The 24125-nt window shown below is 34.6% G+C and overlaps 1 protein-coding gene across 7 annotated transcripts in view; it reads right to left on the minus strand.

Moving 5' to 3' along the window:
• The window catches only part of PPP3CB (protein phosphatase 3 catalytic subunit beta), a 52078-nt gene that overhangs the window by 6443 nt on the left and 21510 nt on the right, over positions 1-24125 (minus strand). For 2 of the 7 annotated variants that reach the window (XM_077895024.1, XM_077895019.1), the window contains exons 9-13: positions 21624-21749; positions 9341-9418; positions 4673-4699; positions 2518-2602; positions 1683-1780 (exon numbers count right to left, since the gene is read on the minus strand). In XM_077895024.1, the coding sequence (XP_077751150.1) occupies positions 1683-1780; positions 2518-2602; positions 4673-4699; positions 9341-9418; positions 21624-21749 (414 nt within the window). The remainder of the gene's footprint in view (positions 1-1682; positions 1781-2517; positions 2603-4672; positions 4700-9340; positions 9419-21623; positions 21750-24125) is intronic. The other 5 variants (XM_077895026.1, XM_077895023.1, XM_077895025.1 and 2 more) reach the window with 3 other exon arrangements.

The raw sequence follows: 24125 nt of genomic DNA on the forward strand, positions 1-24125 counted from the left end.
ACTAACATATATAAAATAGAACATGTATAGACTGTAAGTAGAAATTATTGGTCTAGAGAAAGATTATTTTATTTATTTAGGCATTTATAATGAGACTAAGTGAAATGAGGCTGTGAAAAGTCAGTCTGATTTAAATTTATTCAAAAGTTTAGGGCAGCGCAGGTGGCTCAGCAGTTTAGCACCACCTTTGGCCCAGGGCCTGATCCTGGAGACCCGGGATCGAGTCCCACGTCAGGCTCCCTGCATGGAGCCTGCTTCTCCCTCTGTCTGTGTCTCTGCCTCTCTCTCTCTCTGTCTCTCTGTGTCTCTCATGAATAAATAAATAAAATCTTAAATTAAAATACTGAATAAAAAAATTATTCAAAAGTTTAAATCATTTATTTTTTGCTTTAAAAAATTCACTAATTATAACACCAGAAAGAAAGTTAGCCATGATTAAGGAAAACATTAGATCTGTTGCTGCCTGTTTTAATAGAGCAATGACCCTTGGAGGGCTGTCAAAAGTGGCTACAGTAAAATAAAAATTAAAGCTTTCTATATCACATTTTTTGCTTTTCAACCACAAGGGAAAGAAATCTAGACTTTGAGTTATTGTGTATACTCTAAAACATTCAAATCACTCTCTTCTATTTAATCTGTTTTGGGCTTTCAAAAAGTTAACCCAGTTATTTACACAAATATTTACGCCAAAAAATAAGTTTTTTAAAAAATATAAAGTATTCAATGAGCCAGATTACAGGAATGCTTTACGTATAATTTTATTTTCATGCAAAATAAAGGCACACTTAATAACACCCTTTCAACTTTGACTTACAGGATTTAAATTCAACCCCTTATAACAATGACTTAATATCTAATGTTACATTCATGTTCAGAATGCACAAAGTACAGCAACAAATGCAGCAAACCTCAAAACAAGGTGCTACAAAGTTGCTTCTACATCAAAAGACAGACAAGCGTCTGATAGAGTAATTTAATTTAACATACTTTTACAGACATACAGCTAACCTAAAGAAAGACAGACAGATTTAGGAAAGCAGCTACATCTGCAGAGGAAGAAAACAGCATGTTACAGACAGTCAATTATACATAGAACATTTGACAAACACCACAGAAAACAAACTTTGGCATCATTTACCAGGGTACAAAACCTTGCACAAATCTTTTGGCAAGTGAAGTGCATAAGTAGTGTTTTGGGGCTCAAGCAGATTGTTAATTCTAAAATTAAGTATCTGATAATATAAGCATTGTCTAATACAATTACATAAATTAAAAAAATAAAAAATAAGAAACATGGAATTACATTTCCATTTTTGTAATATGGATATCCTTGATTCACATTCTGAAATTGGGGCTTTTAAAGGAAAAGGGTGCATTAGACAAACAAAAAAAAAATAAATATTTAGACATTATGATATGAGCTGCTCCCATATCATTTCATTCAAAGCTGAGAAACTGACCATTATTTTCGATTGAAAGGAATACCCATTCTATCAATTTTCTGCCCTGGTCAAGTTCTTAACCAGATACTACCTATCATATAGTATTCTACCTATGTCAGCTGCTGAGACAGGAACTAAAAAGCAGAAGGAATTCCCTGCATGCATTATGTGTATTGTTAGCAAAAGAGTGAGGTGTGCCCCAGTCCATCTGAGGCACAGCAAGTTGCATAACATCATTACCACTTTGCAGGGTCTGCCGTCCTCCAGCCAACACTCCACTAGGCAACATCCCTGTGGGAGTCAGGCCCTTGAGTGTCAGCACACTTTCACTCTCCTCCCTATAGCAAAGAGATAAAACAAACAGAGATTTCCAACAAATGGTTAATATAAAAGAGGAGGGCCTAAAGGTAGGCCATGTATATAATTTATAACATTCATTGTTATCATATCTTCCTCAATTCCAAGATAAGACATTTTTCCATATTTTAAATGTGGATAAAAGGATAAGAGGGTGGGTGCCTTATTGTTTTTCCTGAAAAGCTTTATTAAGTATATGATGACATTCATCATCAATGAGAATCATACAATTGAGAAAATTTGGTATTTCTATCCTGTAAAGTTCAAATATCTGATATAACCAGTTTTGTAAACAAATTTTTAAGGGCTGACCCATTTACATGTACCCTTAAACCTAGCCTTCCTGAATTAACCCTAAAAAGATAATTTGTGGCTCCAGCAAAAGGAACTTCTTATATGGAAGAGCAAGTTCATCAGGAATACTCTAAAAAGTACCCCCTCCTTCTCATCATGCTCTAGTTTTCAAGGCGTAGAACTAGTACTTTCATCACAGAAGGGTACCACATACTCAAAGTGAACAATAATACTCACAATGGTCAAAAACCCTAGTTTCAAAAGGACTGTTATTCCCTTGTTGAATATCTAAATGTACAACTAAACTTCTTTATAGGAAGAATGCTGCTAAATTGCTTTTAGCTATTAAACAGAACACTGCTTACAGCAAAGTACAATAAAAGCAATTTCTGTAAAACAAATAATCAGGAAAATACATCATTACCTGAGCACAGAGAAGACCCTTGCCATCTTGCCAATTGCTCGAATTTTGTTTCTTATGATTTCTTTCCGGGCTGCAGCTGAACCTACTTTCAATGGAATAAATAGAAAAAGAGACTCAAGTTTAGGGCATCCACACTTGCACCATTCTATTACCCTATACCACGCTCATCTTAACCAACACCAAACCCTCTGCCACCAGCTCACATGGAGGAGACTAGGTGAACTCATGCCAGAAAGCTTCTCACTCCTTCAATGTTTAGCTCAGCGCTGGTCTAATATTGGGGTCTGATACAGATACAAATGAAAAGTAATACACAAACATTATGACTCTCACACTACTGCTAATTATTAAAACAGCAATGGGAAAGAAACTAGAACCCAACTTATATCACAAACCAGAGGACAAAAAAAAATTTCTAACAATCCTATAGTCTTTAATTTTCATGAGGACCTACTGCATGCAACTAACAGATAAGAATTGGTAGTAACTCTGTTTAGGCTTCTGTTTAACTATTATAAAAGCCTCTGACATGCAGGCTGGAAATATCTCATCTTACTATGATAGAGTAAGTTCTTTGCTCTAAGAGGGATTAAAAACAATGGTTGATGAAATAACTACTGTGCAGATGATGCTGAACTAAGGACCATACCAGCATTTCAACAATAAAGAACATCTTAACCTCATGGAGCAAATGTCCTCAAAGTCATGCAAATATATACAACAAGCTCTTACATCCCTAGGTGAGTATGACACAAGGAGAGTGAACAATGAGAAAAGATTCCCTAATAAACACGGCTAAAGGATCACTCATGTTTCCTTTTTAAAGGGTTAGCTGTACTGCTTATCACTGATACAGAAGAGAATATATCAAAATAACTTAATCTTCAGCTGAAGAAAAACTCAAAGTTGTATCTTCCTTCCCTTGGCCTCCAGAAAGAACAACAATCTCAGTCCCATTATCTCATATATAGCAACTAGAATCACTCTGGACCCAAGAGTGTGGTTCCTTATTCCTTAGAGCTGTGCTTCAACATGATGAAAACACATATAGAAGCACCATGGTTGAGGAGAAAGTTAAGGAAAGGCTAAAGAGACTAGACTAAAAGGGGCCGTGGATATACAGAGGTCTGAACAACCATTAGTCTTCTGGGCCAGAGCAACTTATTTAAAATTCAAGCAGCCCACAAATACCATATAATTAAAAACTAAGATGATGACTGGACCTTACTGCAAGGAAACAGAAAGGAAATCCAATTTCAAAGACAAAAACAAGACATATTTTAGAGAAAATAGGCTCCATGGCCATGTTTATGATGCTCTAAAGGGTAATGTGAGCACTGAAGCTACAGCTTTTGCAAGTTCAAAATTGCAGGTACTACATAGCTATTTTTGAGATGCCAAAAAAATCACTAAAAGTCTTAGAATCATAGAATACTAGAATTTGAAGAGACATTAGGGATACTGCAAAGTTTAATCTCCTCATTTTATAGACAAAGAAAAAAAGTTTATTAATGGTCTGTCCAAGGACCTAAGGTAAGTCTGATTTCTTTGAATGAATTAACATAAACATTTTGTTTTTAAATTGACAGAATGTTAAAAACAGCTAGACTGGGGAAGAGGAGTGTGGGGATGGGAGAGGATGGCTGCAATGAGGTACATTCATATTTTCAGCCTTAATTTATATATCTGTAAAACAGAATAATATGTAAACTATATTGATTTCAAATTTTAAAAAATCACTGGAATATAAAAACAGTATGCAAGTCAGGATTTTAAATCAGTCTACAAACACATCATGCATAATATTAAAGAAAATGTCCACAGAAAATTACTCTGGGGAATAAGACAGACAATCAAACACCCCTAATCATGCAGGGAAAAGTACAAAACATTACAAATAAGCAAAAGAATGAAATTTTAAAACAAGAGGAATGAAAAAGAGGGAAAAATATTTCCATGCACAGAAAGACAGATATCTTGGAATATGACTTCTAAAAACATCAAATTCTATCTCCAATACCACTTACACTAAATTTGTACAAGGCCCAAAAGGACTCTGCATAAATAGTACTCAATGAATGAGCTAACTTACATGGACATGAGGATAACTTATGAAGTCATATTTCAAAACAATGTTACTCTGTCTGGTCTGTACCTTTTTTATTGCCATATATGAGCCGTTCTTCAGATGGAGAGTCCAGAAAAAAGGAAGTGAATGATGGAGAAAAGGTGGTTGAGACAAATAAAAAGATAGAGATTTAACTTGGCAGTGGTACTGAAGAATGAATGTAGAAAGAAAGAAAGAGAAAAATGAAGGCCCTCATATTTGAAATTTGAAAAATGTAGTACTGTAGAATCTGGTGAATAAGAGGGATGCCACTGGGTAGAACTCTAAAGGAAAGATTTCTTAAAAGATATGTGTTCAGAAGAAATTATGGACAGAATGACTATAATATTTGATGAAAGTAGACAAATTAGGGACAGAAAAAAAACACGTGAAAACACATAAGACTGATAAAAGACTGTGCAAACAACAATCGCACATTTATATTGATACCCCTAAGGAAATGTGTCACCCACAGGAGTATGTTAAGTGAAGGGTAATGACACAAATTATATACAAACTCATGTGGTTCTTCAAGGACACCAACATCTGCAAAATCTATTAAGTATATACAGAGAAATGTAGGTAACTTTATAAACTATCTCAGTGGAAAATCTTACCCACTTCGAATAACGGAAAGGCTAAGCCTCCCACACTCCATAATAACAAGAACACATAATTTCTTGAATCTGAATTGTAGAACTTTTGCACATACTCAGGATCAACAGTATGTGCTTTCTGTTCCCAATCCAATCTGGGAGCTTGAGGGACATCTTTTTGCAGAAATAGCAACAGATTGTTTCAAAGCAAGTAATAGCTCTAAGAGTAGGCAGCAGAAATGTTTCTTTTGAGCTTTCCATATCTTCCATTCTAATGTAGAGATACATGATTCCATTACAGGAAATGCAAAGTTTTAGTTTAGTAAAACTGTAACATATGTGGATTATGTATTTCCTTTACCCAACTCAAGAGAGAAGATAAATATCTGAAAGAAATAGTATGCATTCTAAATATCACAGAAATCAGCGTTCAGAAATTCTCTTTAATGATTAATTAATACCTCTAAAAGGAATGCTATGTGCACTTATACATACAATATGTTTATGCAAATTTTTGCCTTTAAAAATAACTCCACATATACATTAAACAATACAGAATACCAAAGATCATCACTTAAGAAGACAGTCTCATTCCTTTACCCAACCTCAGCCTTAAATATGCAAAATCTATTCTTTCCTTCCTGCTACTGTGACATCTCCATTCCTGCTCTTTCCCTTTTCCCACAGAAAAGCTAAACTCTTATTCTGCCTCAACAGCCATGTCACCAAGTTTTCTTTCTAAATCAGATTTCTCCCCATGCCCAGCTTATAGACTAGTTCTACTGCTGAGTAGGAAAAGGGGAAGGAGAGGATGAAAAGCATGCTATCATGGTGAAAGGAAAAGGGGAAAGATGTACAGTTATGGGAAAGAAATATGGGAATGTGACTAAGGAAGGGACATAAACCCAGTTCCAGTAGCTCTTTTCCCTATCCCATCATAGTATCTGTCCTAATCTCCTCCCATTTCCTCCATTCCTCAATGGTCTCCCCCAAACCATTCTCATTACTCCATACAAACTCCCAGATTCATATTATTAAAATGTTCTTGAGGTATCTACTCCTACTACTTGGTATGGAAGGGTGAAGAAATGAGTAACTACACCTGCTATGTTGGCAGTAAAGGGAGATCTATTTCTAGTACTGAAAGCTGGAACTCAGTGTATTTTCACACAGAAGCACTGTCAAAAATGACAGCTTACCAATTTTTAAAATTATTTCCTTTCTATTCCTTCAAACCATGGATGAGAAGATCCTGGGAAGTTAAGTGACTTCTCCAAGATTACATAGCTTAGCATAATAGTAACTCCAAAATACAAAGACCAATGACCCTTTTCACTAAACTACGTTGCCTCTTTAATAATCAAACTCAATTCATCTCTGGAGAGCAAGAATGATATAACAAGTGGATAAATAAGCATAATTTATCATTGAGAGGAAAACATTGATTAAATACATAAAATCTCATTTGGACTATAATAAAATTTAATACGTATTCCTGGCTGAATCCCAAAAATGATTCAATGTCTATCCACATGTAAGTCATAAGTATCTAAATCAGAAGTAGTAGACTTAACAGGGAAATTTTTTTTTTTTAAATAGGAAGAGGACTAAAGCATTACTTATCACCATTCCTCTTTAAAATACTCTTTAAAAAACATTATTAATAATGATACAAATTTGTTAAAAATAAAAAGAAATAAAGATAAAATATAGAAAAATAAACAATATCAGCCTTATGCAAATGAAATATTTTTAAAAGTTAAGGAAAACAAAATAAAAATTACCACAGGAAATAATTCTGCTGATCCAAGTTGTCAAACATAAGATAAAACCACAAATATATAATGTATACCTCATACACAGAAAATACGTTAAGAGAAACCAGTTGTAATAATGTAAAAACATAAAATACTATAGTATTAATTTAAGTTGATAATAACAGATTTTTTCAGAGAAAAACTGTAATTTTAAATGGAATAATTGTATATTCAATATATTAAATGCAGTAATTATAGTAAATGAACTAATTATATAGAGCAAAATATCTTGATCTTAGTTTAGAAAACTAAATATTTTTTAAAAACCTTCCTAGATGCAGATGCTAACAGAATCTATGAAATAGCTAGTAGCAGTTTTAATTGGTATCTCATTAAATCTATCTGCATCTAGGAAGATTAAAAAAAATTATATATTTTAAATATTTGACATATAACAAAAAACCTTATCTGAAGAAATCAGTGAGCTATGAACAAAATTATTTCAGTAATTATATCAATACCTGTAAGATTATGAAGTAGGTACATAATATCATCTTCACTTTGAAGATAAAAAACTGAGACTCAGAAAAGCTAAGTAATTTGCCTGAGGTCATATAGCCACTATGAGAAACTAGTATCTGAACTCAGACCTAGTCTAACTAAAGAGAAAAGGTGGCAGAACAGAGGAAAAAATATTTAATTATAACTACTTAAAAATTTTATGTAAAAGACAGATACAATGAAATGTGTTAGAGCTAATACCTCTACACAAATATCAAAAGGAGAATTAAAATAAGAAAAAATAAATATTACTCATTAATGCCTATTATCCAAACCAAAAAAGAATGGATATAAATAAATTTATATTTATATTTTATTTATAAATAAAATATATTTAGTTCACAAAACTATAAGCCAGAATAAAAGCACATCTCGGCTTGCCACCAACAGATGGCAATAGCAGACACCTGTGCACAGTCACTTTGTACTTTTAACAAATGGGCTTACAACAGTGTTTAAAAATTAAACTTGTGTGTAAGCAGGGAAATTTCTAAATAGTTTTTACTCAGATTGTACTTAATAAGTAGTCAAATGAGATGTATAGTTTATACACTTGAAAAAGTAAACAGTAAATTACATTTTTTTAAATTAAAAATCATTAGAAAATCAAAGAAATGTAAATTAAACCAAGTGTAATTCACTATGTAGCTACTAAGAAAAATAAGTAAATATGACCAAAACCCATTGAGGTGGGCCTGTGCAGAAAGAGGCCTGTGGATTTATTGCTAAAAGTACTTCATCTTGGTCCAATTCTTCTGCAAAGTAATCTGGCAAATTCATAGCTAAAATAATGAAGCTAAAACATAATAACTCTGTAATTCTCTTCAAGAAATTTATCCCAAGAAATACTATTGTACAAACATATGTACTGCATGTCATTCATAACAAGGTAACTGAAAGCCAACCACAAGTGTCAAACAACATGAGATTAACTATGAAAATACTATGAAAAATATATTAATATATTTAGAAATAGGTAGCTATTAAGTTGTACCAATATGTAGATCACGTTTAATATATGGAAGCAATTACATACTGATTATAACTATGAAAAGAATGCTACATCAAAGATGTGAGGAGCATACAGAAAGAAAGAAAGAGCTCTTAGCTTTAAGTTCACATTTTTGTTTTTCAGTGACCTACATTTTTAAAAATATTTAAATTTAAAAGTTTTAAATTTTAAAAAGTTTTAAATAAAAATTTCAAGACATAAAAATTAAAGGAATTTTGTTTTTATGATATTAAATACTATAAATGTAATCAGTACATAGGCTGGTTGGCTTACATAAGGATAAACAGCCATGTCTAACATTGTTTCTATGAAAAAGATGCTTCTGAAAATCAAACTAAACTAGTAAGTGGTCTCTTAAAACAAAGCCACTCATAAGTTGGGAACAGCCTACTTTAGTTTTTGGGAAAAAACTGACAACAAATCGAGGGTTCAGGTATGTTTCTAATGCACTAAGAAGACGATACCAATGAAACTAAAAGCATTTTTATCCCCCCTCTAAGTGGTGTCCATATTCATGAAGAACCACATTCTTTAGTACTTTCAATTTTCCTTTCCTTCTGTTCTTCCATATTTCCCCTTTCCCAAAATTCATCTTCTTCCCCACACCAACAGAAAAAAAGTAAAATCACTAAAAAAATCATAAACAGTATCTGAAAAAGTGTCTTAACACTTATCAAATGGCATAGCCATTTGAGAGCAATGACTACATTTTGCAAAAGAGTGTATATTGAAGCTGGGTAGTTAAATAATACCATTTCACAATAAAAAATAGTAAAGTGAATAATCATACCATCAAACTGGTCTTCACCCTCAGTCATCAGTTCATCATCAGAGCAAATACTCAGAACATTTACCAACATTTCTGTCACTATTCAAAAATGAAAAAAAAGGAACAGTTACACAGCAGCAGACCAAAATTCAACTGTCTATATATACGCACAGCAATTATTCATATAATGGTCAAATGATTTTTAACCCAAGAAGACATACATTCTGATAGCAGGAACAAAGAAACTAAAAAATATCAAGGTTTGGGGCACCTGGTTGGCTCAGTCCATTAAGTTTCAGCTCAGGTCATGATCTCAGCGTCTTTAGATTGAGCTTCATGATGGGCTCTAAGCTCAGCACAAAGTCCACTTGGGATTCTTTCTCTCGTCCTCTCCCTCCCCGCTCTGCGCTTCCCTCCAGGCACACATGTTCTCTCTTTCTCTCTCATAATTAATTAATTAATTAATTCTTTAAAAAAAAAAAAACCAACGTTTTCAAAAGGAAAGAAATTCAATGGGGACACCTGGGTGGCTCAGTGGCTGAGCATCTGCCTTTGGCTCAGGTCCTGATCAGGGTCCTCATGGGAAGCCTGCCTCTTCCACTGCCTATGTTTCTGCCTATGTCTCTGCCTCTCTCTTTGTCTCTCATGAATAAATAAATAAAATATTTTTTTAAAAAAATATTTTATTTATTCATGAGAGACAGAAAGAGAGAGAGAGGCAGAGACACAGGCAGAGGGAAAAGCAGGCCCCATGCAGGGAGCCCGACATGGGACTCGATCTCAGGTCTCCAGGATCACGCCCTGGGCTTAAGGCTACACTAAACCACTGAGCCACCCAGGCTGCCCTAAAATCTTTAAAAAAAAGGAAAGAAAGAAAGAAAGAAAGAAAGAAAGAAAGAAAGAGAGAGAGAGAGAGAGAGAGAGAGAGAGAGAAAGGAAGGAAGGAAGGAAGGAAGGAAGGAAGGAAGGAAGGAAAGAAAGAAAAAGAAAGAAAGAAAGAAAGAAAGAAAGAAGAAGGAAGGAAGGAAGGAAGGAAGGAAAGAGAGGAAAGAAATGAAGAAAAGAAAGAAAAGAAAGAAAGAAAAGAAAGAAAGAAAGAAATTCCATGGATTACCAGTCTGAGAGAAATTCTGTACAGAATATGTTTTCAGGTCTCAGAAAAAAATGAAGCCGCACAGAGATGAGTAACATCTAAATGTATACATTTAAATTCTTCTTTTATGGATATAGCATTTTCTTACAAAGTAAGAAAAAACAGCACAGTTTGTTTCAAAAAAGCCCCAGAAACTTTTTTTTTTTTTTTGAGAGATAGAGCAAGAGCACCCGTGAGTGGGGAGGGGGAGAAAAAGAAGGATAGAGAGAATCCTAATGCAGGCTCCACTCTCAGTGTGGAACCCAACGTTGGGCTCGATCTCACACTCCGAGATCATGACCTAAGCTGAAATCAAGAGTCAGTTGCTTAACTAAATGAGCCCACCCAGGCGCCCCCAGGATTTAATTTTTAAAAAACTGACTCTAGCAAGTCCTCCAAAAATTTAATTCTTAAGATTATGAATGAGTAACAACCTTAACCCATGGTTCTTTCTTAGGCTTGTTCCTCTTTTACCATTCTATATATTTTTTCCTTAAGTCTCCAAGATTCTACTCTTTTGATTTTCCTACATTACAGACTATTTCCTCCCTAAACTTAGATATTCTCAAGAGTCTCTTTGCACAATCTCTTGGTGATTTTATATGCTCAATCTCTTGGTGATTCCATCTATAACTATACAGTTTCAAGTATCACCTTTGTGAAGATGATTCCAGAGTCTGTATCATAGTCTTGACATCTCCTTTAGTCTCCAGATTTCCTTGATAGTTTTACTGCCAACCGTCTTAAACTATTTTGTCTGTTTCTCCTACCTGAATGAAAGCTTCATGAGTGCAGGGTGATGTTTTGTTTACTGTTATACCTCAGAGTCTAGTACATCGGTCGGTACACAACAGGAATCCAATAAATATTTGACAAATGAGTAATTTAAAAAAGAAAGGTATAAACAAATTTCAATTAATAAATAAAAATGTCTATTAAATATAAGCCCCTGGATGTCCTAATAGCACCTAGAAATGAACACATCCAAAACAAAATTCAATACTGCTCCTATTATTCCTCCTATAAATATATTAATAGCACACCACATACCGGCCACTGTGCTAAAGCTCCGGGAATCAAATGTAAAAAAGGTCCAGTCTCTACCTTCCAGAAGTTTACCAATTACTATAGAAAATATATATATATATATATATATATATACACACACACATACACACCACACATACCACAGAAGAGTAATGAGCCCTATGCTGTAAGTATGCAGAGTTATAGAAAAAGACCTGCAGGGGAAAGAAAGGCTTCTGATAGAGGAATCATGCAGTAGTAATTTGTCAGGTGGAGAGATAAAGCATTCTAATCGTAAGTTAGAAAAACTATGAAGTAGTCACAAATATCAATGGGACAGAACTAAGAGTTCAGAAATAAACCACACATTTAGGGTCAACTGATTTTCGAAAAGCATGCTAAAACAATTCAGTGGAGGAAAGAACAATCTTTTCAACAAATGGTGCTGGGACAAATGACTATTCACATGCCAAAGAATGAAGTTGAACCCCCCCCACTACACACCATACACAAAAACTAACTCAAAATGGATCAAAGACCAGGGCACCTGAGTGGCTTAATAGATTAAGCATCCAACTCTTGATTTCAGCTCAGGTCACGATCTGAGAGTTGTGAGACTGAGCCCCACATTAGGCTCTGGTCTAAGTGTGGAGCTTGCTTGGGATTCTCTCTCTCCCTTTCTGTCTGCCCCTCACCCTCAACCCCTCCACTATTTCTTTCCCTCTTAAAAAAAGAAAGATCAAAGTCCCAAATGTAAAAGCTGAAACTGTAAAACTTTTAGAAGAGAGGTGCCTAGGTGGCTCAGTCAGTCAAGCATTTGCCTTCTGTTCAGGTCATGATCCCAGGGTCCCGGGATCCATGTCATGCTCCCTGCTCATAGAGATGTCTGCTTCTCCCTCTGCCCCTCCCCATGCTCATGCTTGTGCTCTCTCTCTGAAATAAGTCTTTAAAAAAAAAAAAAACCAAAAAACTCTTAGAAGATATCATAGAGGAAAATCTTCCTTAGTTCGGATCAGGCAAGTTTCTTAAACACAACCCCAAAACATAATCAATAGCAACAACAAAATAGGAATTCATCAAAATTTAAAACTTTTATGCTTCAAATGACACCATCAAGAAAGTGAAAAGACAAAAAAATAAAAATTAAAAAAAAGTGAAAAGACAGGGATCCCTGGGTGGCACAGCGTTTTGGTGCCTGCCTTTGGCCCAGGGCGCGATCCTGGAGACCTGGGATCAAATCCCACGTCGGGCTCCCGGTGCATGGAGCCTGCTTCTCCCTCTGCCTGTGTCTCTGCCTCTCTCTCTCTCTCCCTGTGTGACTATCATAAAAAAAAAAAAAAAAAAAAAAAAAGTGAAAAGACAACCTAAAGAGAAAATATTTACAAATGATATATCTCATAAGGAACTTCTATCTAGAATATACAAGGAACTTTTACAACTCAGTAATAAAAAGAAAACCTATTTATTTTTAATTTTTTTAAGGATTTTATTTATTTATTCATGAGAAACACAGAGACAGAGGCAGAGGGAGAAGCAGGCTCCATGCAGGGAGCACGATGTGGGACTCGAACCTGGATCATGGGATCAGGACCTGAGCCAAAGGCAGATGCTCAACGGCTGAGACATCCAGGCATCCCAAAAGAAAACCCATTTAAAAATGAACACAATATTTAAATAAATGTTTCTTCAAAGAAGATAAGCAAATGGCCAATATACTTTTAAAGCTATGGTAATCAAAACAGTATATGGTACTGGCACAAAAAAGACACATAGACCAATGAAACAGCATAGAAAGCCCAGAAATAAATCCATGCTTATCTGTCAGTTAATCTATAACAAAGGAGACAAGAATACATAAGAGAAGACTGTCTGTGATAAATTATGTTGGAAAAACTGGATAGCTACAAGTAAAAAAATGAAACTGGACTTCTTTCTCATACCATACACAAAAATAAACTCAAAATGGATTGAAGACCTAAAAGTAAGACCTGAAATCATAAAACTCCTCAAAGACAACAGGCAGCAAACTCTCAGACACTGGCCTTAGCAATATTCTTCTGGATCTCTCCTTAGGTAAGGGAATCAAAAGCAAAAATAAACCACTGGTACTGTATCAAACTAAAAAGCTTTTGCACAGTGAAGGAAACCACCAACAAAATGAAAAGGCAACCTACTGAATAGGAGAAGATATTTGCAAATGATATATCCAATGAGGAGTTAATATCCAAAATATATAAAGAACCCCTACAACTCAACACCAAAAAACCAAACCAATCCCATTAAGAAATGGGCAGAGGACTTGAATAAACATTTCTCCAAAGAAGACCTACAGAGGGGCAACAGACACACGAAAATATGTTCAACAAATGCAAATCAAAACCACAATGAGATATATTACCTCACATGAGTCAGAAAGGCTTGTATCAAAAAGATAAGAAAAAAGTATTGGTGAAAATGTGAAGAAAAGGGAACTCATACACTGTTGGTAGGAATGCAAATTGGTGCAGTAACTTTGGAAAACATTATGGAGGTTCCTCAAAAAAAATTAAAAATAGAAATAACATACGATCCAATAATTCTACTTCTGAGGATTTACCTAAAGAAAAAAAACACTAATTCTTAAAAATATATGCATTCCTATGTTTATTGAAGCATTATTTAAAATAGCCAAGATATGGAAGCAACTTAAGTGTCCACTGATAGATGAATGTATAAAGAAGATGTGGCATGTATACAAAATGAAATATTACTCAGCCATAAAAAAAAGAATGAAATCTTGCCATGTGCAACAAAATGGATGGACCTAGGCGGTACTGTGCTAACTGAAATTAAGTCAGACAGAAAAAGACAAATACCATGTTATTTCACTTACATGTAAAATCTAAAAAACAAAACAAAACAAAAACAAAAATAGACTCATAAATACAGAGAACAAACTCATGGCTGTCAGAGGACAGTGGGATAGGCAAAATAGATGAAAGGGAGTAAGAGGTACAAATTTCCAGTTATAAAAGAAAATAAGTCACAGGGATGAATGGTACAACATAGGAAATATAGGCAATAATATTGTAATAGCTTTGTATAGTGGCAGTTAACTACACTTATGGTAAGTATTCTATAGTGTACATAATTGTCAGATGATTATGTTGTACGCCTGAAACTAGCATAACACTGTATATCAACTATTCTTCAATTAAAAAAATATTTTCTAATAAACACAGGATTTAAATAAACATTTCCTCAAAGAAGATAAACAAATGGCCAAAGAGCACATAAAAATATATTCAAAGCTGTTATTTATTAGGAAAATGCAAATCAAAACCATAATGAGACACAACTTCATATCCAAAATAATGGCTATAATAAAAATATACATAATAACAAATGTTGGCAAGAATATGAAAAAGATGGAACCATTATACACTGCTGGTAGGATTACACAGCTGCCTTGGAAAACAGTTTGGCAGATCCTCAAAAGGTTAAACATAAAGTTACCATATGACCCAGTAATTCTACTAGGAAAATAAACACATATGTCCATACAAAAAGTTGTACATGAATGTTCATTGCAGCACATTTATAATAGTTTAAAGTGGAAACAAATGTCTTGCAGCTAATGAATGGATAGACAAAACGTGGTATACAATATCACTCATCATTCAGGGAAATGCAAACAAATCCATAATGAGATGCAACCTACCGAATGACATATCTGTTAAGGGCTAGTATCCAAAATATATTAAAAAAACCCTATACAACTCAACAACCCAAACCCAAATAATCCAATTAAAAACTGGGCAGAAAAAAGAATGGGCAGAAGACATAAACAGACAATTCTCTAAAGACATCCAGATGGCTAAGAGACACATGAAAAATACTCATCATTCATCATCAGGGAAATGCAAATCAAAACTACAAGGAGATATCACTTCACACCTGTCAGAATGGCTAAAATCAAAAGCACAAAAAACAACATGTGTTGGTGAGGATGTGGAGAAAAAGGAGCCCTCTTGCATTGTCGGTGGGAATGCAAACTAGTGCAGTCACTGTGGAAGATATGGAGGTTCCCCCAAAAAATTTAAAATAGAACTACCCTACAATCTAATAATCACACCCCCCAAACAAAAACACTAGTTCAAAGGGATATATGCATCCCTATGATTATAGCAACATTATTTACAACAACTGAATTGTGGAAGCAGCCCAAGTGTCCCTCAAAAGATGAATGGATAAATAAGTATAAATACATACACACACACAAACACATACACACACACGTACAATGGAATATTATCCAGTCATAAAAAAGAATGACATCTTGCCATTTACAACAACATGGATGGATCTAGAGGCTATAAGGCTAAGCGAAATAAGCCAATCAGAAAAAGACAAATACTATACAATTTCACCCACTGCAGAATTTAAGAAACAAACAAACAAAAAAATTAACAAAGGGGAAAAAAAGAGAGAAAATCCAAAAAACGGACTTGAAGTGTAGAAAACAAATTAATGGTTTACCAGATGGAAGGTGGCTGGGGAGATGGGTATAATAGGTAAAGGGGATTAAAAGTACACTTCTCTTGATGAATATTGAATACCGTATGGAATTGCTGAATCACTATATTGTAACACTGGAAACTAATGTAACACTGTGTATTAACTACGCTGGAATTGAAATAAACCGTTCTTTACCCTCCACACCCAAAATAAATTTATTTTAAAAGTGGTATATTCATATAATACAGTATTATTTGTTCACAAAAAGGAACAAAGTCCTAATTGATGCTACAACATGAATAAACTTTGAAAACATTATAGAGATATGCTAGTCACAAAAGATCACAAATTATACAATTCTATTTATATGAAATGTCCAGATTAGGAAAATCTATGGAGGTAGAAAATAAATTAATGATTGCCTAAGGCCAGCAAGGAGAGGCAGGAAGAAATGGAGAGTGACTGCTAATGGACACAGGATTTCTTTGGGAGGATGATGAAAATGTTTCAAAAATGACTAGTGATCATTGCACAACTGCACAAATATACTAAAAACATTAAATTGTAGGACAGGTTACCTGTATGGGATATATCTCAATAAAACTTTCATTTAAAAAGCTACAAAAATAATAAAGACACAATATGAAGGCATGAAAGTTAATTGAGCATAACATATTCAGGAATTGGTTATTCTGTATTATGGCTAGAACACAGGAACTAAGACAAGAAATAAAGAAATGAGACTGAAGAAAGAGTAAGAAAGGTCCAAAGAGATTTTGTATGACACATTAAGGTTTATCTTCAAAGCTACCAGAAGTCATTTATGAATAATAAATAGTAGCTTTTAAGCATATAGTACTTTCATCCTCTGAAGAAAAAGCAAGAGAGTAACAGCATAGCAGTAGCCAAAGAAAGATAACAAAGGGGGAAATGTCTTTTATCCTTAAAGATCAGATGGATTTGAACAATTTATGAAAGAACTTAGTAGAGAGAGTTTAAAGATATAGAAGAGCTAATAGATGAAGCAAGTTTCCTGAAAAAGTAGAAGCATAATGGAATCCAAAATCAAATTAGAAGGATTAGCTGTCGATGGAAGGGTCACCTCTTCAACAAGACAAGAATTCAAGGTGAGTGCAATTTTGCAGAGGAGCAGTACATAGAGAAAGCTCCCACTAGTGGTATATGTTTCCTCTGAGAGTGAGGGAAGTGGCTACTAAAAGAATATTTAATAGAAAAAAAAATTCAATTGAGAATATGTCCAAGGGGGAAAGGAAAAGGAAGAAGACTAGTGACACAAAGAATTTTGGGGTACTATCAAGAGCCCAGCCAATGCTAGCAATCAAAGGGTGGTACCACTTCATATCTCTAGCAGAGCTTTATACCCTGGCTATAAGAATGGAGAAAATGGATGGTTGCATTTATTAGAGCTAAGATGTTTAAGATACATGAAGTAGAAAAAAAAGAGAGAAAGGAGTTTGAAGGTGTGTTAAGAAGAGTGGTGAGGAGGGATCTAAGAAAATAAAAAGGTCAAAGGCTAAGCAATCCCAATGAAGATCAAGAGCAGTATAACTAGACTGAGGGGTTGTTTAAATAACAGGTTTTCATCAGAGAATGCTAATGGCAATATTACCAGACTAAAAACATCCAACTCAACTTCAACCATCCCTCCCCTGCAACATGCAATCTTGTTATGTCTTACGGATCTTACCTCTATAGTTCTTGCAGTTCTCCCCTGCTCTTTTTTAAAATATTTTATTTATTTATTCATGAGAGACACACAGAGAGAGAGAGAGAGAGAGGCAGAGACACAGGCAGAGGGAGAAGCAATTTCCATTCAGGGAGCCCAACATGGGACTTGATCCTGGGACTCCAGGATCACGCCCTGGGCCGAAGGCAGGCACCAAACCGCTGAGCCACTCAGGTGTTTCCCTGATGTCTACTTCTAATGCTACTAGGGTTTCATTATATTTCCACTTGACTCTTGATGGAGCTTCACAACAGATCTCCCAACTTCTAGTCTTTTTTTCCAGTCCTTTTCATCAATTTTTCTAAATGATTATCAGGGTCATATTCTGTTTCAATTGCTTCCCACCAAAGTTCCAAATTCTCTGTGTGGTGATCAAGATCCTCATGATCTAGCCCCAACTTAACTTTTCATTCTTTTTATACTACTGTCTTCCATACATCATAACTGTGAATCAATCTGAACCCCTCAACATTTGTCAGTGGCCTTATGCTCTCTTGCTTTCTGACTTAGGCTTAGTAAGTTCCCTTACCCAGAATTCTCTTGCTCATATCTACCAGCACAATTCCAGTTCCACCATTCTTCAAGCCTTGGTTCAAATACTACTTTGACAAATATAATCTACCTCTCCTCTCAATTCCTACAAAACTATGTTTCTCTAGAGCACTTACCATATCACACATTAACATTATTTATATATCTTAAGTCCTCTAAAATGTCTAGATCTTGTGTTTTTGTATCCTTAGTAACTTGAATATAACAGACTTTCCCCCCAAAATCTACTAAATGAATAAATATTACATGTATGACCTTCTATGGAAGATCACACTATATTGGATCCTCTAGAACAGAGTTCTTAAATTGGGGCCAGTATACTAGAAGGCCCTGAGAGAGGCTTACCAATTCACTTCAGATCTATGAGCATCCTGAAAATGTTATGTTTATGTACAAATGTACACATATTTGTACATGAATTTTTCTGGGGCAAAAGTCCGTAACTTTCATCAGATTCCCAAAAGGGTATGTGTTAAGAAATTAATAAAAGCTTTTGTGTAGTTACTTTAATAATAAGAAAGAGTCCTTACCTTTTAGAGATTCATTCTAAAATATTTATAGCTACAAAAGAAATAGCTGAAATATGATCCAATAATTAAACTGTGGGGTGGGGAACAGTGGATGGAGATATAAATGGTACAACACTGGCTATGAGTTGATAATTGTTCAAGCTAAGTAATTGGTACGTAGCAACTCATCATATTATTCACTCTACTTCTGTATATGTTGGAAATTTTCCAACACAGGACTTTTTTTAAAGAAATAAAAAGTCCCAGGGGTGCCTAGGTGGCTCAGTCGGTTAAGCATCCAACTCTTGATTTCAGCTCATGTCATGATCTCAGGATAATGAGATTCAGCCCCACAACAGGCACCACGCTCAGCAGACAGTCTGCTTGAGGAATCTCTCCCTTTGCCACTCCTCGAACTTGCACATGTGTAACCCTTGCACATGCACGTTTTCTCTCAAATAAAAAAAAACTTAAAAAAAAAAAAAAAAAGCCCCCAGAAGGTTAAAAACCACAGATTTCATCTAATTTTAGGATTAAATCAGCCTCTAAGGAAGCATCTGGCTTAGGTTAGTTGCTCCTCAGAGACTGGATCAGAGTCAAACTGGCTTTTTCTTTCTTTTCTTTTTTTTAAGGTTTTATTGATTTATTCATGAGAGACACAGAGAGAAAGGCAGAGACACAGGCAGAGAGAGAAGCAGGCAGGGAGCCCGATGCGGGACTTGACCCCGGGTCCCCAGTATCATGCCCTGGGCCAAAGGCAGGTGCCAAACCGCTGAGCCACCCAGGTGTCCCCAAGCTGGCTTTTTCAAAGTGGGACAAGTGATATCATTTGCTGCTACTCACAAAAGAAGAAAATTTTCATTAGAATCAAGTAGTTAGGCTATCTAAACGGCTAACAGGTAATAAAATGGAATATGCAAAGAGTCTGAAAAAATCATACTGTGCTCAAGATTGGTTAAGATTCTATTTGTGCATAATGTTCAAATTTGAGCTTCATATTTTTAGAAAGACATGAATACTTTGGAAAAGATCCACAGGAAAAAAACCAAAAATGGTCAAAAGGTTTGAATACTTCCTCATCTTATAAGATGATTTACAGTGGCAAAAAAAAAAGAACAAAAGATTACTTAGTAGCAGACTTCAAATGTGGGGAACAGATAGAAACCTACTGATTATCCATCTTCACTTACGACAGATCCACAGAAACTAGATTAAATTTCCTCATCTCTCAAGAGGAGCCAGACTGCATGATTATTAAGTTCACTATTAGTTCTAAAATTTTATGATGTCCTGGTTTTTGATAGGTACATTAGTTGAGAAAAGCTATTATCTCTATTTCTTTCCTTGTTTAAACATTCATAGCACAAATATTTAGACTAAAAATAATGAAATATTTCCTTATTGTGGAGGTATTAGGGAATCAAATTAAAATCTATGAAATGTCCATTTTCTTCCTACCTCATCCTCTCCTTTCTTTCCACCCCCCACCCCACTCATATTACATTAAAATAGTTGAGTTGCAGTCTAGCCTGAAGGCAGGAGAATGAGCAAGATGAATTCTTAAATTCCCTTTAGCCCGATGATGCTATGATTGAACTATTTCTCATATACCAAAGATAGAAGGTTATAAGTGTAATGCATCCCTTGCACCTAAGCCCTTTACTGGCCCCCTTCTCAAATGCTAAAGTGGGTAATTCTATCTCCATATTAACTTAATGGTGACCTACTGAGTAACTGATGAAGACTAAAGGCAAATTACAAAAAAATCTGTTTAACATATAAAGTTTAAGTATTAATTCTGTATTTTAGAACTCCAAATTATGTTGGCAGAAATAACATATCCCAAACAGAAAGGAACATTTTGTAACATGGAAGAGGTGAGAAAAAATAGAGATATAAACAGTTTTAAAATCATGTCTGTACTCTCATACTCTTATTTTCCACATATGGAAACTGAGGCATTGCCTTGTGGAAAACTTAACACTAAAATGGAAAAGAAGAATGTGATAAAGTAAGGAAATCCTAAAAATTCTACACAACTAGAAAAAAAAACAAAATTTCTTAAATAGCATTTATGTTCTCTTAAAAAGCCTATTAAGTATATACTAATATTTTATTTTTTAAAGACTATTCATTTATTTGAGAGAGAGAGAGAGAGAGACAGATAGCGAGAGAGAGCACAAGCAGGTGGGAGAGAGAGAAGTAGGCTGAGCAGGAAGCCTGACACAGGGTTCAATCCCAGGATCATGACCTGAGACGAAGGCAGATGCTTAACCCACTGACGCACCCAAGCGCCCCTATACTAATACAGTATTATTGGAGATTATCAGAAAGCATTACCACTAAATTTGTATATATATTTTTTACAAGAAGTAGTATTAGGTTTGAACCTAAATTTCTCTTTATCATTTTCAAGGTATAGAATGCTACGACTAACACTACCCAAAACTAGGGTTATTAAATTCCCCCATAAATTGCTCTGACATCCCCCAAAAGTGGTGTTAAAATGCGCAGAAGTGTCCATTTCAAAGCAAAGCTATCCCTCCATTCCTTCATAAAAGATTTAAGCTAAAGAAAAACAGAAAGAAAACCCAACAGCTGAAGACAACATCAGGCTATTTATAAGTCTTCTCCCAGTCCCCCAGACACCCTCACATGGGGGCTATAAACAGCTAACCAAAATATCTTTGAGGCTCTCATATCCACACCCACTGACACAAGTAGAGCTGAACCCACAGTGAAACTAGACTTCAGTTTCCTTTAGCAAGTATGTGCCTCTGATAGTAAACTGGAGTAAATGTAACAGTAATAAAACATTAAAAAAAAAAATAAGAATCATACCTTTTTCTCCAACAAATGGTAAAGACCATGTGAAGACATCCATAAAATTGGGCAACCAGTAAGGATGTGGAGAACAGTTAAATTGTCGAATATTCATCACATTATTTTCATACTTTAATACAGCAGCTGTAAGATAAGTTCGAATGTGAATGTAACAATTTGTCTTTAGCTCCAAAGCTCTAACACATATAAAAGCAAAAAAAAAAAAAAAAAAAAAACTGTTTTAAAGGGGTGGGGAATCAAGGGGTGAACTGAATGAGGACTAGTAGAGGGAGACAGGAACTAATTTTTAGTAATAATGCATTTTTGTTTTTAACACACTTTTATGTAGAGCATAGTCAGATCGATATTTATTATTAATGAAATTTCCAGATTATTTCTAGAATGTTTTACTTTATAAATCAATGACGAACATGCACTAAATCCAAAATTGTGAAAACTCAATTTTTAGATATAACATAGAATGGCAATGAGCAATTTTCTAGGTTTAAAAGTTCATACAAGTTGGAGGAATTTAAAAGGATCTTTTTAGTTATGGGCAACCTAAAAAGTCTAGCTGATGGTAATAAAGCAAAAAACAAAAACAAAAGCAAAACAAAACCCAGAAAAAAAAATAGTTCTTTATGATTGAATGAATGTATTTATTTCATTTAACATGGGAATTCAAGTGAAACTAGTACAAAGAAATATCTCATTTCAATATTTTTTCAAAGAAAAAATTCCATTAAAAATACCAAAAAAGAAAGTATTTAACCAAATAATCCAAGGGTAACATACTCATCTCAATTACAAGTATCTTTCTGAAGTTTCAATATGTGAAAAGAAATAGTATCTTAAATTAACTACATAGATTTCAGCCACTGGTTGTATTATTTTATGGAATACTGGGTTAGATTCTAATCTAAGCTCTAGCACATACTAGCTTTGTAATGCTTGGTAAATCATTTAACTGACCTGTTTCTCATTTATAAAATAGGACTAATATGTCCACCTTGACTACCTCAGAAGTTTGTTTTACGATCAGAGAATGTATTTCACGTGAAAGTATTAAAAAAAAGTGTAAAATGCTTTGTAGACATTATAGTAATTAGATGGTTCCTTTTTTTTCTGTTTTAATGAAAAGCACAAAAATGCAGATATTAAATTCCAAGATTTGGGATTCTAGCTAATACATAGTCACAAGCAATATACTCTTTCCCTTATGAAATAAAAGTACTTTAAACTTAGCCTCAGAATTTAAGGAATGATACCAAGTTTTCAGCTTTATTTTTTTTTTTTTTAAGTTTTCAGCTTTAAAACAAGAGAGAGAATCTAGAAAATTGCTTTACAGATGGAATGAAACATTACAAACATATCCATACCATGTAAACACTCAAATCATTAACACTAATGTACAGACTAACCATTGCTAAGAGACATTTGATTTTGACAAGACAGATTCAATGGTTTGAGTTTCTTTTCTGAATACTCAGAAAAGTGATCCCTTTACCCCGTAAATCAAACTAACAGAGGACAACCAATAAGACAATAATCAACTGAGCACTGAACACTAAGTCCTGTAACACTGACAAGGAGAGGTCATAGTTGAGGTATTAGAGCACTGGTAGAAAGTTAAATATAGCACTCTATTCTGTTCTTGAGAATGAAGTCAAAACTTAGATACATTTCTCCTTAAAAGTGAAGACACACATCATTAGGTGACTTCCTTAGAAATTTTGAAATTTGTAAACCAAACTAGAATTTAAAAGAATATTTTAGTACTGGCATAATCCTTAGAGGTTGCACTAACACTAACTTCTGAAGATGAACAACTCAGTCAACGGTATGGGTTTTTTGGTAATTAATACAGTATTAAGTTTTTTAACATATTCTGTATCAGGGATCCCTGGGTGGCGCAGCGGTTTGGTGCCTGCCTTTGGCCCAGGGCGCGATCCTGGAGACCTGGGATCGAATCCCACGTCAGGCTCCCGGTGCATGGAGCCTGCTTCTCCCTCTGCCTGTGTCTCTGCCTCTCTCTCTCTCTCTCTCTGTGTGACTATCATAAATTAAAAAAAAAAAAAAAAATTTAACATATTCTGTATCAAAGTTACCATATAGCATGCTACCATTTGATTTCAGGCAAATGTTTTAATCTTTTAACCATCATCTCCAATAATCAAAGAAACTGTTCTGTTTCTCTTTTGAACTTCATGACCCATATTTAGCAATGACCTCATTATCTCTCTAATACTTTTAAAAGTCTTTAACCTTCTGTTCTTTCCTCCTGGCACATCTGCTCCAGTGACCCTAGAAACTATGGCATAGTCAACTGAATTCCGGACATGTCAAGACAGAACAGGAGCTGGCTTCTTAATTTCCTCTTCTGAAAATGTGAACTACATAAACATACCCAAGCTCATCTTCAATTTCTTTGGCACACACTTAACTAGATTAAGATCCTTTGGTATTATCTGTCAATAAGCTATCTATGTTCAAAGTTAAATGAAATCAAATTATTATAGA

Source organism: Canis aureus, chromosome 4, assembly GCF_053574225.1.
Source record: "Canis aureus isolate CA01 chromosome 4, VMU_Caureus_v.1.0, whole genome shotgun sequence".
Lineage (NCBI taxonomy): Eukaryota > Metazoa > Chordata > Mammalia > Carnivora > Canidae > Canis > Canis aureus.